Source organism: Arachis hypogaea, chromosome 19 (genome assembly GCF_003086295.3).
Source record: "Arachis hypogaea cultivar Tifrunner chromosome 19, arahy.Tifrunner.gnm2.J5K5, whole genome shotgun sequence".
Lineage (NCBI taxonomy): Eukaryota > Viridiplantae > Streptophyta > Magnoliopsida > Fabales > Fabaceae > Arachis > Arachis hypogaea.
In genome coordinates this window covers 44,841,684-44,859,519 of record NC_092054.1, presented here as the reverse complement: position 1 = coordinate 44,859,519, position 17,836 = coordinate 44,841,684, and the positions used below count along the sequence as shown (strand labels likewise).

At 36.5% G+C, this 17,836-nt stretch overlaps 1 protein-coding gene across 4 annotated transcripts; it reads left to right on the top strand.

Moving 5' to 3' along the window:
- The first annotated feature begins 201 nt into the window (after positions 1-201).
- Positions 202-8,260, top strand: LOC112776519 (uncharacterized). Of its 4 annotated transcripts, none has more exons than XM_025820711.3 (4): positions 223-597; positions 3,487-3,801; positions 3,931-4,231; positions 7,943-8,260. In XM_025820711.3, exons 3-4 carry the CDS (start codon positions 3,934-3,936, stop codon positions 7,996-7,998), a joined length of 354 nt encoding a protein of 117 aa, XP_025676496.1. In that variant the 5' UTR covers positions 223-597; positions 3,487-3,801; positions 3,931-3,933; the 3' UTR covers positions 7,999-8,260. The 4 variants fall into 4 exon arrangements, with proteins under 4 accessions (XP_025676495.1, XP_025676492.1, XP_025676496.1 ...); XM_025820708.3 differs by having other exon boundaries at positions 6,775-8,260; XM_025820710.3 differs by lacking the exon at positions 3,487-3,801 and having other exon boundaries at positions 202-597.
- Positions 8,261-17,836: the final 9,576 nt, after the last annotated feature.

The following is a 17,836-nucleotide window of genomic DNA, read 5'->3' as shown; positions in this document are numbered from 1 at the left end:
CAACTTTACGTGAAGTCGACTACATCTGAGTTTTCACCTTCTGAAAATTAGATCATACTTGTCTAATGTGATTCGGTTCAACATTTAAAATTGCTATTGTAAAAGCAGGTTAGAAACCGCTGAACCGATCAAAAATCGGTTGGTCGGATTGAACCGGACTCGGCCGGTTCTCTTGAAGCGACCTTGCGTTGTTAAGAAGAAGAACCCGCCAAGGTTCTCTTCGGTCCTCACCCCCATTTCCTCTGCGCTGCAGTCCCCCACCCTCAAATCACAACCCTAGGTCACAGAAGTCTCCCCCACCGCCGCAGGGAGTGAGAATCAGCGCCGCCGGCCATTGCTCTCAATCACCTTGAAACCTTCAACCAAGCTTCTCTCTCAAAGAAAAAAAAAGTGATAAACCCTAGCCTCCATTGTCGCCGTCGTTCTTCTCACCGCCGCCGTTCCGCCGTTCTTCCCCAGCTTCTTTTCTTCGCGCGTTGCCAGCTTCTTCGCCAGCCTCCATTGTCGTCCGTCGTGTGCTCGTTGCTGCCGCCAGCTTCTCCGCGTCACATTGTTGCTCCCTCTCCTTCAAATCTCTGCTCACTGCCGTCGCCGAAGGTAATCAGTCAGTGCTTGTTCTTACTTGTTCTTGGACTCTTGGTTGATTAACTGTGTTACTGGCTTACTTCTTGATGATAAATTGATACTGATTCTTGTGATAAATTGATACTGGCTTAGTGAATTTGCTGGAAATAAGTTACGGTATGGTTTCTGTAGGAGAAACATTATATCTCTAATACTATCTGTGTTCCCTTTTTAATTACTATTTGATTTCATTGTATGTGGGGTTTTGTGGCGATTCCTTTGCAAAATCATAAAAGAAGTTTTGTAATTAATTATTATTGAAAACAAAAGTGAACGTCACTTTGGTATTTGATTAGCGATTATGTTATCAACATGTTATTTCCGTTAACAAATCTTTGGAATTGAATTACAGGTTTCTTAATTCTTATAGGAGTTAGTTTCTTAATGTTGTGCTTAAATTGTAACTGTTAATTTCAGTTATGGATGATAATATAAATCAAGATGCATTTTTCTTGCTCATAATAATGTTTTCTGCCAATCAAGTAGCATTTGCTTAGATTGTGACTATCTTCCATTTTTTCTCTTTCAATATGCTCTGTTCAGACTGTTTTCTGCCTCAGTTATTATATGCTGAATGTTTTCAATATTTTCTTCCAATTGGGGATTGTATGAGTTATTTATATGCTTCATTTTTCATGGTGCTAACTTCTGTTATTACAAAAATTTGCAATTGGTGATCTTTTGATTTATTATATGCTTCATGTTTTCATTGTTCTGTTTTTATGAAGAAAAAATTTGCAATTGGTGATTGTATGATTCATGTTTTCATGGTTCTGTTGTTTAAAAAAAATGTTTCATTGTTTGGTTGCATTGGCCCTGCTTCTCCTCCTGCATTGGATTTTTTTTTTGTTTCAGGCTCTATTGTGTGTTTGTTGTGCAACACTATCATTTTTTGTTTTAATTTTTGACTCAGTTATATTAAGGGAATATTCTCTGTCTTGAACTTGTGCACTGTGATTCAATCTAGTCATTTTTAATGGAAGTATAACTATCTTTAATTGTCGGCAGCAAGTTTTTGCAGATTTTGATGATTGATGACAAATTTTCATGTTGACATTTCAAATTTGGATATTTCTTTTTGTTATCTAACTTTTGCGATTGTATTTTGATAATATTATATGATTTTGGTTGTTGACATTTCATGTAGCACTTTAAATTTGGAAGATATTTTAAATTTATTTATTATTTTATTATAAAACGGTTTTTTCGGTTGAACCACGGTTGCACCGGTTGAACCAGTGAATCAGTAGTGATTCTAGTGAACCAGTAACAAGAGTGGTTTGATGACCGGTCCGGTTTTCAGAACCTTGATATCAGTATATGTGCTCTATGCGAAGGATGTTGAAGCTGTTCAGTATTTATTTGTTAATTGTGAATTTACTTGACAAGTGTGGTGTTCTTTGTTGGTTGATTTTGGACTACTTTTGACTTCCTCAAGAATCGTAAAATAACACTTTGAGAGTTGTATAACAGTGTCAATAAAAAAGAAAGTGCATAAGAAGTGGTTGATTGGCTCTTGCTATGTTATTTGGATTATTAGACTGTCTTTTAGAATAAAATAGTAGAGGTTGTCAAAATTATTAACAGATTGCTCAAAAGTTATAAGTAGTAGAGTGGTGGTTGACCTTGTAGTTGTTGAAAGTAATGATAGAGATAACATAGGAATATTTAACTTATGTTTGTCGTTTTATTTTCTGTCATTTATTCTTGTTTTTTAGTATGATCCACGTTGTTATGTTGAGTTCTTTGATTTAAAATAATAATATAATAATAATAATAATATGCAAACCAAACAATTATTGAATTTCCCTCTAGGCCTCTTTTGTGGCATTTGTAAATCGTCAACTAAACCAACTCTTTGTTAACAACATTTTTAACTAACTCTTAATTTTTGGACATATTTTCCTGGTAACATTTACACTAGTTTTGGATGGCAGAGGACTAACTTCTTATGATGTGATTTGTGTAATTAGGTGGTTAAATTGACATGCATGCTTACTTTTGATTGTGATTTCGTTTATATCTTGAGAGATATTTCATAAGAAACATGAAATTTCCTAAAGGAAATTGATTGTGTTTTTTGGTGAGATACGATGAGGATTAATAAATAGATGATAATATTAAAAGATCACTACAAATAGTCATGTCACAAATAATATATAATGCGGTATTGTGCATGTTCTGCACTTTGTAGATTTGGGTTATTATTATTATTGCAAAACCATTATGGTTATGTGGTTGTCTGAAAGTTAGACGCTTATAGTCTAGAATTCACTTATGATTCTTAACTAGTAGTTGTGTGGACTAAAGTAATCTGTTTTATGTTAAATTATTTTCAGAATGTAATTTATGGCCATAATTATTCAACTTGATAGTCATTTTCAAAGTGTTTTATCTTGTGTCATTTCTATTGATGGTTGACTTTTGTATTTGTCAAAGCAAATTAAATGTTTAAGTTTGACATTCTTTAAACTTATGAAGTGGTTGAATGATTTACTTTGAATTTTAACTGTCTATTTTAATTGATTTGATGACTAATTTGTTGTCCGTACATAGTATTTTTATTTTTTTAATTTGTATATTTTGTTCCAAAGAAAAATTAAGTATCTGCACCTACCAATAGGATGAGATAAAATAGGTGTGAGGAGTTGTTAGGATTAACTTCTTGAATGTATTTTTAAATCTTTAGGGACTTAAATGTCTGCGGACCAAAAAGTCAGGGATCATTTGTTCTTTTCTCATAAATAAAAATAATGAAAATAATTTTTATAAATATTAGACCAACTTAATTAAATTTAATTAACAAAAACACTTGTCCCTTTAGCATAACACATCCTTATTTTGTTTACAAATTTCTTTCAGTTATGAAGATCTGTTTGCTGAAAATTTTCTTAGTGAAATTCCTGAAATAATCCTAAGTACTTTAACCGCCGCTAGCCAGCTACCCTCAATCTCAACCCTCTCATCTCTCTCGCTGTCTCCATCTCCATCCTCTATTCTCCATCGCTCACCATCGCTTCGCGTTGCCCTCCCTCCCTACACACTCACAGCCTCTCTTACTCTCAATTTCTGCCTCCCAACTCGCCTCTCCCTACCCCTCATTCCTCGTCCTCGCAACCGTTGTCTTATTCCCTCGTCGGTGCCCTCTGCTTCTGCGCCACCGTCATCCACCAAGTGGTATTTTAAATTCCGTTAATTTCAATGTTAAATTGTTAAATTATGTTGTTAATTGTTGTAAAATTCTGTTGACTTGTTAAATTAAGTGTTAAATTGTGTTTTTCGTAACCATTTTTCTTTGAATTTCAGGCAATGGAGTTCGTTAATAGGATAGTTGAAAGTGCAAGGAAAGCTTCGAACAACAATACGGTGATCAATGTTTGTCTCGCTGCTTCGTTTATGGTGCTGGCTGGTAGATCATTCCATCAGCAAAAAATAATTGAGGCTCTGGAGACTGAGAAAGCATCTCTTGTAAAATCAAATAAGGATATTAAAAGGACTCTTTGGAATTGGAAGCAGCAGCTTTACGCAGAAGCCGCGAGCGACGACGCCCTCGTACCGCTGCATAGGCTCAAGGCCATCTACGGCGAAACCCCACATTCTACAGCCGGTAATTTACTTGCTAACCCTAATTTTGGAAGCAATTAATTTGGATTTAGTTTGTATACTCAAGTTATATAAATGTTTTAACATCCAATGATGCATGGATATGATTAGGTAATAGTTTCAATTAAATTACTTGAATAGTGATTTGATTTACACTGTGTATCCATTGACACTTTTCATGAACTTAGCAAAGAAGTGCATATCCCATTGGCACTTGGGTAAATAACTGTCAGCATAAAAGCCTCATAGACGTAGGAGGAATTCTATAGGTCTATTGATGTTTAGAATTCAGTCAACCTTGTTGAAGAGGTATGTGTCAGTTGACACTTTCAGTTCAATCTGTTTAAAGACGAGAAAATACAAGAAAGAAGTAACAATGCAAAAGATAAGGAAAATGAGAAAGGAGAGAAGAAAATTAGGATGAATAGGAAAGAGAAAAGACAGAGAAGGGAAAAGAAAGGAGGAAAGAAAAAGATAAGGAGAAGGAGCAAGAGATAACAAAAGATGATAAGAAAACAAAGGAGATAAAAATGATTTTTATTATATTTCTCTTATTTATTTAGTATTTTTGTTGTCATCATGAAATTTACCCATTATTCCCTGCACATCTACCATGTCCTTCTGGGTTTTTTTGTTCATCCTGGACATGCTTTATTTGTTGAGACATGTAGAAACAATGATTATTCAATCTTTCTTTTATCATTTCTTTATACTTTTCATCTTTTTCAGTCATCAATTGTTCAGTTTGTCTAACATTTCTAGATTCTAATTCATTTTTAGCCAATTTGTCAACTTCAGAATATGGGATTGGAGTAAAGTAAAAGCATCTATTCCATTGTTTATGAATCTAGCCGAATACTTATTAATTGATTCTCCTACATTGCGCTTAATGGAGAAAAAATCAGTCAAACTAATTCTTAATTCACCATGAAAAAATGTGCTCTACTAACTATTCTCTCATCTTCACCAAAGAATGTAGTTAATGACTTAGGAAGCTTCCATCCCTCGGGCAATTCAACTTGTTGGATAAAGTGGGAAAATTTTACACAAAGTGAGGCCAATTTGTACATCCAATGTTAAATCCTAGTCTTTCTCAAATTTGTTTGACAACTTGATTGATATCTTGCCCCTAGTGTTATTTTGTTTGACAACTTAACAGTTTGTTGTAGCCAAGTGTCATTTCGTCGAACCTCTTGTATAACATTAACATCATTTTGATCTTGTCTACCCAAATCGATATCATGTTCAAGAGGGTTTTGTTTTGCATTAGCCCCTTGTATTTCAATAAAATCATTTTGATTTTTCTTCACACTAACTATCTTAGCAATTTGGGTCAATTTACAGACTAATTGCACGTACTTAGTATTTGTCGACTCAATAAAAGGACTAAATATTGTTGTCATATGATGAGTCAAAATGTTAACGAAATGGTTTTCACTTATCTGTTATGAAACATTGCCAAAGTATCAAAAGTAACAATGGGGATTTCTGCTAGCGATGTTCTTGGCATATTGGAAAAATTTGGTCTGGTATTTGGAATTGTAGAAGAGTAATTATTCTTGGGTTGGCAGTGGGACGGGTAGGGGCGGGTTTTTTACCTACCCGACCCCCACCCGGCCCTCCTTTTACTTATCTACTCCCCGCCCTGCCCTGCCCCTATAAAAGTTAAATAACACTTTAATTTTTACATATTCATATATAAATTAAGATAAAAACTTAAAATTCATAAATAAATTAAAATACAAACATAAAATTTATACAATGTCAAATAACATGAAATAAAAAAAGGCGAATGTCCGATCACTACAAATTTAACACGATAATAAAGAAATTGCAACATTAGATATAAAGGAGTCTTCAATCCTTATTCTTGATCACTTTTCACATTTTCATCATCATTAAAAGTTTGAAAGTCAAGATTTAAAGTTGAAAATCAAGAGATAGCAAATAATAAATTAATTAGTATTATGTAAAAAATTAACATAAATGAAGATTAAATAATATATCACCTTTACTCCCCAAAGCTGTCCACAACCAACTTTAGCCACACATCAAAGCTTTAGTTATGTTTTTTTTACACGACCACTTGTACTAAAAGCAGATTTAGCGGCAACAGTGGAGATTTTGAATTTGCGAGTATAGATGACTACTCAAACCGTGTGAGTATGGAGGAGACAAAACCCGGTGGAAAACCATATGGTAACCACCCCAAAGTGCTTCTATGTAGTGCGTGTAACCCTTGATGGGAATGGCCAAAACCATCGTGCCTCATCAACATTAAGTTAGGTTATATTATATGGGCATGGGGCGTTTCAATTTCGTTACCTCTAGTCTCATGCATGTGAATCAAAATTAAACTCATTTGATTTTTGGTAATGTCACTTTTGTGGTGTCTTCCTGATATGTCAATACAATTGTTCTCTTGTTTTTTTATGTTTTGTTTTTATGTTATGAATTCTGTGACTTGGGAGGCAATGTTATACATATATACTTGTGTTTGAGGATTTTGGTATGCTTATAATGGGGTCAATTATTTGGATGGAACAGTTTTATTTTCACTTGCGGTGATTTTGGCAACATCAGATATTGCCTTGACAAAGCAAGGTTTCAATTTGGACGGAAAAAAACCCTGAATTGAAATTAGGGGTGGAATCGAGCCAAGCTAAGTTCAAGTTTGGTTCATGGCTCAGCTCATTAACAATTGAGTCTATTTGTAAAGTTTAAACTCGACTCACCAAAAGCTCACAAGTTGAATTGAGCTCACGAGCTAGCTCAAATAACATGAACATATATATAAATTTAAATAAATTGTAACTTATATATATATATATATATATAGTGATTTATTTCTTCTATCAATATATGCCTATGTGATTAAAAGTACAAAATACAAGTTCAACCCATTCAATATATGAGTTCAAATCTAGGCTCAAGCTTGGCTCACAAGCTCATGAGCTTAGCTTATTGAGCTATTCATGAGTCGAGCTCAAACTGGCTCACGAGCTGGCTTGACTCACTCCTAGCTCCAATTGAAACCTTGTCAATTTTTGTATTAAGTGTTGTAGGTGATAATATATTAGCGTTAGGAAGACCATGGAGATAGTTTGTTACTACCTTCATTTATTGTTTAAATATAGATATAAAATTTTCAACGAGGGAAAAAGGGCTTATTTCACAAAGCAATTGTGTTGGTATTCCTTGATGACAATATGTTTCTTACTTTTGCTATTTGATTTTGGGGCAGTTGAGTGGATGTTAGTTGTTTTTAGTTTCATTTTGATAAGAAAATGATTCGTTCTAAGAACTTATTATCAGTTTCTGTTCATCTCATCAACCCCTCCCGTTAGAGAAAATTTCCAGTCTTAGATAGAAACAGTGTTAGGGTAGGAATGGATGGAGAATGATAGCAGGACAAGAGGCAATAACATTAGTTCAGTGAACTGAAGTTAAAATTGTTGAAAAAATAAGGAGAAAAATTCATACACAAATTTCACTCATTAATCATCCACTATGTTCAAGTATTTATTTGCCAGCTTGACTGCTGCATCATTTGTTGTGTCTACATTAGTATAACTACCTTGTTGATTTGTTTTATAAGTCTGATTTGGTGCCTAAAAATATCACAAATAGTAAAGCAATTGCAAATGCTTGATGTTGGTCTTCCAAGTTTGGGATTCATCATGATTTTCATGTACTACTTTTATGGTTTTTCCAGGAGATGCTGTGAATGAAGATGCAAATTCGTCTAGTCTTAGCAAGTTTGTTGCCTGAGATCTGCAAAATTGTTAACAAATGTTAAGGTTTTGGCACTGAAACTCCATAAGAGTGTTAGTAAAATAATTTCTAACGGAACAAGAACATATTATTCTGTCGTACTTGGTTGTTTTAGTTTGCATGTAAATTTAGAACCTTGAGGAAATTAAAAGTGGTGAAACCTTCATCAATGGAAGGACAAAATCACATTTTTGTTACGGTTATATGTTTGATCTATATAACAATGAGTTAGGCTTATAAAAGAAAGATTTCCATGTTATTGACTTTGGTATTATAAGTTGTTGCTCTATTTCATCACCTATTTCTCGTTGTGTACTGTGTTCCGTAATTCCATTCCCTGTTTATTGCTTATTCCAAATCGAAGTGATTGTGCTAAGAAGTTTTTAATGTCTGTCTTAATCAAGAAATGCAGCATATGCCATGTATAAACAACTTCCTAATAGTTTGTTTTAATATTTAACAAAGAATGTGTTGGATAAAAAATAAATATTTTTCTTGTAAAACATTTTAAAAGGGCGAATTCTATTTGATTATTAGAGGAATTTTTATGGCTAATAAGGGCGAATGCAATTAGTTAGTGTTTGAATCATAGTTAAAAAGTGGTTGGAACAAAATCCCATAAAAGAGAAGTACAAATTTTTTTAAGAAAAAAATTCACGATGATATTTTTATTCGAAGGAAGATAGTATTGTGAATGTTAGATGGTTTAGTAAATATATTCGGTCAAACGTATTAAATTATCTAAAACATTCATCCTTCTTTAATGCCCAATATGTTTCTAGAAAATTCTAAACAAAGGTGAAGGATTTCTTTCTCGCTTTAATTAGATAGTGACGTGCATCTTTATTTAAATCATGGTGAGAATATTTTAACAGGGTTTATAAGTCTTTATCTTTTAAATTGAAGTAATATACGTCTAACTAATCAAAATATAGTTTGGTTTGGTAAAATATTTTTAAAAGTTGTTTATGTTTTTTAAAAGTATGTGTTTTTTATTTTATGTTTGTAATTTTTAAAAAATATGAATGTTTTTGAAAGCATCTAAGATAGAATTTTTTAAAATTAGTTTGTACTTATTAAAATTAAAAAGTCTAATACATTAATTAATTTTCAAATTTAACTTTTACATTTGTTTATACTCTGCCTCAAACATAAAATCAAGCCCAATAAGGATGAAAGAACCAACTATAGAAGGTGGCCTCTCATCTCCTACCTGACCTTTTTGAAGAGGTCGGACACCGACCCAACAGTCCAGCATTACTTATCCACCCGTGACTAAATCTCTATCTCCTCCAAAAGATAGACTCTAACAAACTCCCAAGATATAAGATAAGATAAGATGGAACTACCGCCACCAAGGAGGTCATCAAACTCTAGTACTCTACTATAAATACACTGGCACCCTCCATATATAACTCACGTTCTAATCTACTAAAAACCTGTCTAAAGTCCTTGCTAACTTAAGCATCGGAGTCTCTTGCAGGTACCACTCCCAACTCCTCACGAGGAACTTGGACAGGTGGCATCTCGGCAACAAACAAGTCGGACGCTGCACCTAAAGGGACCTGGACCTCACGTTCAGGCCCAAATCAACGTTTCAGGTAGCCCTCGAAACATTGGCGCCGTTACCGGGGACCTGGAATTCATCCCACAACAATGGCGGACAACCAACACGAAGATGGCCGTACGACATCCGAATCTGAAGCTGAGCCCCAACTTGAGGGCAATGCCATTATACTACTACCACCACCACAACCACAAGGTCCACAAGAAGAAGGACCAGTAGCTAACCCTTGGCCATGGCGGATCCGTTCAGAAGTTTGTTACCTCAGGGAAGAAGAACTCCCTCAAGCAGCCGAAGTACTAGACCTCGTCCGAGGTCAGCGAGATCGACTAGAGCAACTTGAATACTAGGCAGAAAGACAGCGGGAGGCCAAGCGAGAGCTAGAGTAAAAGCTCTAAAAGTTAGAGACCGATCTCCGAAGCCGAACTAGCTGGACAGATTAGGAAAACAACCCTCTGGGGGGAGAAGACTCGTTCTCTGAAGAGATCATGCGAGCCTAAATCCAAAGAAACTTTAAAACCCCCGACATAGACCTCTATGACGGGACGACTGACCCCAGGCACCATCTTAACAACTTTAAAAGCAGAATGTACCTGGTAGGTGCCTCGGACGCTACCCATTGTAAAGCATTCCTGACCACCCTCACTAAGACAGCCATGAAGTGGTTCGACACCCTACCTCCCAGATCGGTAATTAGCTTCGATGACCTATCCAGAAAGTTCCTAACCAGGTTCTCCATTCAGAAGGATAAACCAAAACATGCACTGAGCTTACTAGGAATCAAACAAGAGGTCGGATAAATTCTCCGTGACTACATGGAAGGGTTCAACAAGGCATGCCTGGAAATCCCGAGCCTACCTACTGAAGTTGTAATCATGGGACTAGTCAACGGTCTCAAAGAAGGCCAATTCTCCCAGTCAATTTCCAAGCGACATCCGGGTTCTCTAAATGAAATTCAAGAGAGGGCGGAGAAGTACATCAATATAGAGGAAAATTCCCGACTTAGGAAACCTCTGGCTCGGCCAAACCCGTCCTACCAAGCCCGTGAGAAAGATAAAGAACCTAAAAAGAAAGAAGAACAGAGCACAGAGAAGCCTCTGAAGTACCACAATTACACTCTCCTTAGAGTCTCACTAGTGGATATCTATCGAGAGGTATGCCACACAGAGAAGCTTCCTCCTCCACGTCCGATCAAACACAAAAAGGGAGGAAGTCAGACAGAGTATTGTGAATACCACAAGCTCTACGGACAATCCACCAATGAATGCTACAACTTAAAGAACGTCATAGAAAAGCTGGTAAGAGAAGACCGGTTGGACAAATACCTGGCTAACAGATCAGATGATCCAAAGAAGAAAAGGAGAGGGACAAAGAGGAAGGACGACAAGGGCGTCCACCTCAGACCCCCGGAGCAACATGTACACATGATCAAGGGGGGTTCGCTGGGGGAGGAATGTCAAAATCATCTCGGAAAAGGCACCTCAAGGAGGTATACCAAGTCGGAGAGGGAATTAAACTGCCTGATTTGCCAACCATATCATTCACCAAGGATGACGCCGAATTGATAACACCTGGACACGATGACCCCGTAGTAATAACAATAATCTTTGCAAACGCCAACCTCTACAGAACCCTGATCGACCAGGACAGCTCGGTGGATATCTTATTCAAATTCGCTTTCGATAAGCTCGGGCTAGAAGAAAGGGATCTAAAAGCCTACCTGGACAACCTGTTTGGGATAGGGGACACACCAATCTAGTCCTTTGGGTACATCTCTATGTACACCACCTTTGGAAATGGTACAAGATCGAAAACACTAAGCATAGATTACACCATTGTCAATGTCAACTAGGCATACAATGCTTTGATAGGTCGGACCACCCTAAACTGACTTGCGGCTGTCGTCTCAATGCCTTACCTCTGTATGAAGTTCTCCACAGCAGAAGGAATTGCCACCATTAAAGGGGGATCAGAGGCTAGCACGAAAATGCTATAACGAAAGCCTCAGTCTAAAGGGGAGTCCGGAGAGCAAGGAGGTCAACACAATCGAGCTGGGAGGAGTCCAAACTCGGGAAGAACTATGCCTCCATCCTGGAGGCAAGACGGAAGAAGTACAGATCGGAGACCACCCAGATAAGACAACTCACATAGGGGCTAATCTGGAAGAAGACCTCAAAGAACAGCTCGTGGATTTCCTAAGGAAAAGTACCGACTTCTTTGCGTGGAAGATTTTAGATATGCTAGGCATAGACCCCGACCTGATGTCTCACAGACTGGCAGTATACCTAGGCTCCCGACTTATTCAGCAAAAGCGTCGGAAGCTTGGGCTAGAAAGGACACAGGTCGTAGAAAAGCAAGTACAGGCCTTGCTAGAGGCAGGGTTCATAAGAGAAGAAAAGTACCCATTGTGGCAAGCCAATGTCGTTTTAGTGAAAAAATAAAATGGAAAGTGGAGGATTGATGAGCAGATATTTTATACGCTTTTTGGCATCATTTTCATATTGTTTTAGTTATATTTTTTTTAAGTTTCATTATATTTTCATAGGTTTTAGTGCAAAATTCACATTTTTGGATTATACTTTGAGTTGTGTTTTCTGATGATTTTAGGTAATTTCTGGCTGAAATTGAGGAGTTTTGGCAAAGTCCGATTCAAAGGCAAGGAAAGTGTAGCAGATGCTGTCAGATTCTGACCTCCATGCACTCGAACGAGAATTTCTAGAGCTATAGAGGTCCAAATGACGCTCTCTAAATGACTTTGGAAAGCTAACTTCCAGAGCTTTCCAACAATATATAATGGTCTATACGTTTATTCGAAGGAGCCTGCTCATATTGGGCGTTGAACGCCTAAGAACTACCCCCTATCTGGCGTTCAACGCCCCAAAGGGACTCAAGCCAGCGTTGAACGCCCAATCACCCCCCTTGGGGTGTTCAACACCCACCAACAAGCATAAGGCAGCGTAGATCAACCCCCTAATGGGCGTTCAACGCCCATCCTTCAAGTTGGACGCCAAGCTCAGCCCAAGTACTCAACCAAAGTGGGCCCAAGAGTGGACTTTCGCACTTTTAGTCTAGTCTATCATACTTTTTGTACTTCTTAGCTATTAGGTTATTATATATAGAACAAAGATCACTACTGTTAGAGATCTTTGCCCTTTTGCACGTTTTATGATTACTTTCTGTAAAGCATGAGCAACTAAACCTCCTAAGTTAGGGTTAGGAGCTTTATTGATTCTCATGGATTAATAATATTACTGTTTCTATTTCAATGCACGTTTGATTCCATTCTCTTGTGCATTTTTGGTCTTTATCTCATGAATTAAGGATGAACCATGACATTCATCCTTGTTCTACATGGGTTCCGTGTGAGTCCTGACCCGGATAGCATTGAACCACAGCTAGAGAGTGCACTGTGGATTCCAAGAGCGTACCTGGGCGACTTTGGATAAGTGACATAAAATCCCGTTGACCGTGGGTTACTGAGGTCTCTATGGCGTTAAGGCTAGAGTCAGAGAAGCAGCATTCCCTGATCCGGAAGATCTGACTTTGTCTGTGGCGTTTTGAGTAGGATCGCGAAGGGGAGTGGATTACTTAGGTCTTCACCTTCGGCCATAGTGGGAAGCCATGAGTTAACTTGATGAGAGGACATGAGTTGCTTGGATATGGTGGACTGCTATGGTTTAGAAGAGATTAACTTGATGAGAGGACATGAGTTAATCACTTACGGCTGCCATTGAATGAATCATTCGTTGTTGGAGTACACAGTAAGAAAAGTTAATCCGGAAAGAATACGCATCACCGAAGCCTTAACTGAATCTCTATCACTGTTTTCACACTAACCTGGTATTCCGTTCTTTACTATTTTATTTATGCTTTCAAGCAAACAACCATCTTTTTTAATCACCTGACTAAGATCTACAAGATAGCCATTGCTTGCTCAATCTGACAATCTCCGTGGGATTCGACCCTCACTCACCTAAGGTATTACTTGGACGACCCAGTGCACTTGCCGGTTCATCTGTGCGAAACTTGTGGAGTTTAATTTCACACACCAAGTTTTTGGCGCTGTTGTCGGGGATTGTTCGAGTTAGACAAACTACCGGACTACCTTGTTGCTTAGATTAGGTACTTTTTACGGTTTAGTTACTCTTTTGATTGTGTCTTTTGTTTTCTTTTCCAAAAAATTTTTCAAAACTTTTTCTTTTCTTTAGTAATCTTTATCTTTTGTTTGAATCTTGTGTCAGTTTTTAAGTTTGGTGTCCCTTTTGTTTTCTTTAATTTTCGAATTGTTCTTGTTAATTTCTTTGTTTGATCTTAAAATTTTAAGTTTGGTGTCTCTTAGTTGTTTTTCTTTTTCCTTAATAATTCAAAAAATACAAAAATATCTCTTTTATCTTTATTAAAATTTTCAAAATCTTTACTATCTTTTCTTATCTTGATTTAAAAATTTTAAGTTTAGTATCTTTTTGTTAGTGAAGTTTAAATTTTAATTTCAAATCGTATCTTTTCAATTCTTTTTCAAATCTTTATCTTATCTTTTGTTTATCTTTCTTTAACTTTCATATATTTTATTTTATCTTATTTTAATTTCAAATTTCAAAATAAAATCTTTGCAAATTTCAAAATCTTTTTCAAATCTTTATCATATCCTTCTATTTTAAATCTTCAAAATTTTAAAATTTCAAATTCTAATATTTTTAAATCTTTATCTTATCTTTCCTTTTAAATTTTAAAATTCACCTATCTTATCTTCTTGTTAAATTCAAAACTTTTAAGTTTTACATCTTTACTTTCTTTTAGATTTGAATCTTTGTTTAACTTTTTCTTTCTTTTATTTTCGAAAATTACTTCTAGATTCACATTTAATTTTTAAATTCTTTTAATTAATTAGTTGTCTTGACATTTAATTTATTTGTATTTTTGAAGGTCAATTAAATAAATAAATAAAATAAAACAAAAATATTTTAATTTTTAATTTTTTTTTCTTCTTCTTCAAAAAAAATTCAAATTCCATCTCTTCCTCTACCTCCATTCTTCTTATCTTCATCTCACTGGAAGTGCTCTATACTCTGATATAGAGACACCCACCTTCCCATTTCCTCGTTTCTGGACTGTGTGTACAGGAACATGAAGAGTTCACTATAGACCCAATTAGGAATGAATAGTCCAGAAGAACCTTGGGGTCCTATACAGCCTCCACACCTGACTTCTATGGGAGAAGTATTAGTATACCCCCTATTAGAGCAAGAAATTTGAGCTAAACCCTCAGCTGATTACTCTGGTGCAGCAGAACTGTCACTATCATAGACTTTCACAGGAAGAACCCGCATAGTTCATTGCAAATTTCTTGCAAATAGCTGACACAGTACGCACTGAGAGAGTAGGCCAGAATGTCTACAGATTGTTACTCTTTCCCTTTGCAGTAAAAGACTAAGCAAAGAGGTGGTTGGATAACTAACCCAAATCTAACTTGAAAACATGGAACCAGCTAGTGAACAAGTTTTTGAATCAATACTTTCCTCCAAAGAAACTCACCTAGCTAAGACTGGATATCCAAGGCTTCAGACTGGATATCCAAGGCTTCAGACAAGAGGTTAATGAATCTCTTCATGATGCTTGGGGGAGGTACAGGAGGATGCTACGGAAATGCCCTACTGAAATATTTTTAGAATGGGTGCAATTAGACATCTTCTAGTACGGGCTCACAGACGTGGCTAGAATGTCTTTAGACCACTTTGCTGGTGGTTCTATACATATGAGGAAGACGATTGAGGAAGCTCATGAACTTATTGAGACAGTTGCCAGCAACCAGCATCTGTACTCAGCCAGTGAGACTTCAATGAAAGGAGAGATCAAGGCAGTATCTACTGAATTTAACCTTCCAGAACAAAATGGCCCATTAACTCAGCAGCTGCGCTCCCTTGCACAATAGTTGTTGGAATTGCAAGAGGCTGTGCAAGAAACTCGAGCTTCCAACAGGAATATAGAGACAGAGCTGAGTCAGGCTAGACAACAATTATCTGAACAGATAAAGGAAGAGTGTCAGGCTATCCAACTAAGAAGTGGAAGGACCCTGAACACCCAGCCTCGAAACAACAAGAGACAAGGGGAAGAGAAGTTGATAGAAGATGAACAATTGGAGTCCAAGGCACCTCTGAAGGTGTTGAACGCCTAGGGAGGAACGCCATTGGCGTTCAATGCCCAAAAGGGGGTACTTCTGGCATTGAACACCAGGAAGGGGGCAGCAAGTAACTGAATCAACTCCGATTCACAAGTCCTAATCCTCTCCTTTAGAAAGATTAGCGTTAGTGACTAGAGAGTCAGCCAACAACTTCCAATTACCAATTAACACTTGAGTATTCCAACTCAAGGGTCTCCTATTAATCAACTTCCAAATCAAGTTGGGAGTCTACTCCATTGACATGAATGCCATTTTCATAAACATATAAAGGGAATGAAAAGAAGACATGGTAATTCAAACAAATTAATAACAGAAAATTAATTAAAGGTAAAAGTAATTCTTTGCATTAATAAATTCTAAAATCGAAGATATCCATATGTAACTCTGAACAAAGTGAATGAAAAGTAAAAGAGGAAGGAAATAAGAAAGCAAACTGTAATGATAAAGACTTCAACGGAGGTAGTAACTCTTCTCAATATCCAATCCAAAAGCATAAAACTAGAAATATATGAATGTGAAGAACCCTAGAGGAGGTAATAGTTTTCTCTCCAAGATTCAAAACTAAAAACTAAAAATTGTGTAAAAGTGAATGTGTGTTGAGTCTCTGCTTGTCCCCTGGCTCTAGTCTGTATTTCTGGGCCAAAAACTGGGTCTAAAACTAGCCCAAAATCGCCCCTAGCGTCTTCTGCAATTTCTGCATGTGGCGCACGTCACGCGTACACGTCGATGGTCTTCTGCACGTGTCATGCGTGCGTATCAGTCACGTGCACGCATCGCTGTGCAATTTCGCTTGTCACGCATACGCGTCATGTACGCGTACGCGTCGCTGTGAAAAGCTCCAAGTCAAGCGCACCCGTGAGCTATGTGTGCGTGTCGATCCTCGCTGGTCATCTCCTTTATTTCTTGTGTTCCTTCCATTTTTGCAAGACTCCTCTCCATCCTCTAAGTCATTCCTACCCTATATAGCCTGAAAACACTTAACACACAGATCACGACATCGAATGGTATAAAGGGGAATTAAAAATACTCAATTTAAAGGCTTAAGAAGCAAGTTTTCAATCATAGAACAAAATTGGGAAGGATTTGTAAAACCATGCAAATTGTATGAATAAGTGTGCAAAGAATTGATAAAAACCACTCAATTTAGCACAAGATAAACCATAAAATAGTGTTTTATCAGACGCGTAAGCGTGGACGACACGTACGCGTGACAAAGCGTCATGTGCTGCAGATATTAGAATTCGCTGGGGGCGATTTCTGGGCTGTTTTTGGCCCAGTTTCAAGCCCGAAAATGAAGATTAGAGGCTGCAGATTGGAGCGGGAAGGAGAAGGAATCATTCACACTTTCATTCACAATTATTAGGTTTAGATGTAGTTTTCTAGAGAGAGAAGCTCTCTCCTCTCTCTAGGTTTTAGGGTCTTAGTTTTATTTCTTCTACATTCTATTATTCTAGCATCTTAGTTTATCTTCTTTTGTTGATTTATTTATTTTCCAATTTAGTTTATGAACTCTTGATGTTAGATTCAATTTCCATATTAATGCAATTTATGTTTTTCATATTTATGATTACTTTCTTTAATTTGTGTTATTGATGCTTGCAATCGGTTATTTAAATTTAATATTCCTTGTTACTTTTCTATGCTTTTAATGTTGTGCCTACCAAGTGTTTGATAAAATGCTTGGTAGGATTTTAAATTAGATTTTTGGTATTCTTAGCTTGGATTGATCAATTAGAGACTCTTGAGTTATCAAAATTTCTTTGTTGATTGGTGATTGAGACTTACTAGTTAGCTTAGGCTTCACTAAATCTAGTCTTTGATTAGGACTTGTGAACTTAAGATGATTTTTCTCACTTGACTTTCCTTCATTGTTAGAGGTTGACTAAGTGAAAGTAAAAGGCAATTACCATCACAATTGATGATGATAATGAGGATAGAAATTCCAATTCTCAATCATTGTTAGGACTTTTCTTAGTTGTTATTTTATTTCCTTGTTATTTACATTACTTGTTCCTTATATCAAAACTCAAAAATATACTTTCTCATAACCAATAATAACTACACTTCCCTGCAATTCCTTGAGAGACGACCCG

What these genes read in the sequence shown, in the direction of transcription:
- LOC112776519 (XM_025820707.3), top strand. Translation starts at nt 3,934, where the DNA reads ATGGAGTTCGTTAATAGGATAGTTGAAAGTGCAAGGAAAGCTTCGAAC. An exon ending in AACCCCACATTCTACAGCCG is followed by an intron (nt 4,232 to 6,774) that starts GTAATTTACTTG and finishes TGGATGGAACAG; the next exon opens with TTTTATTTTCACTTGCGGTG.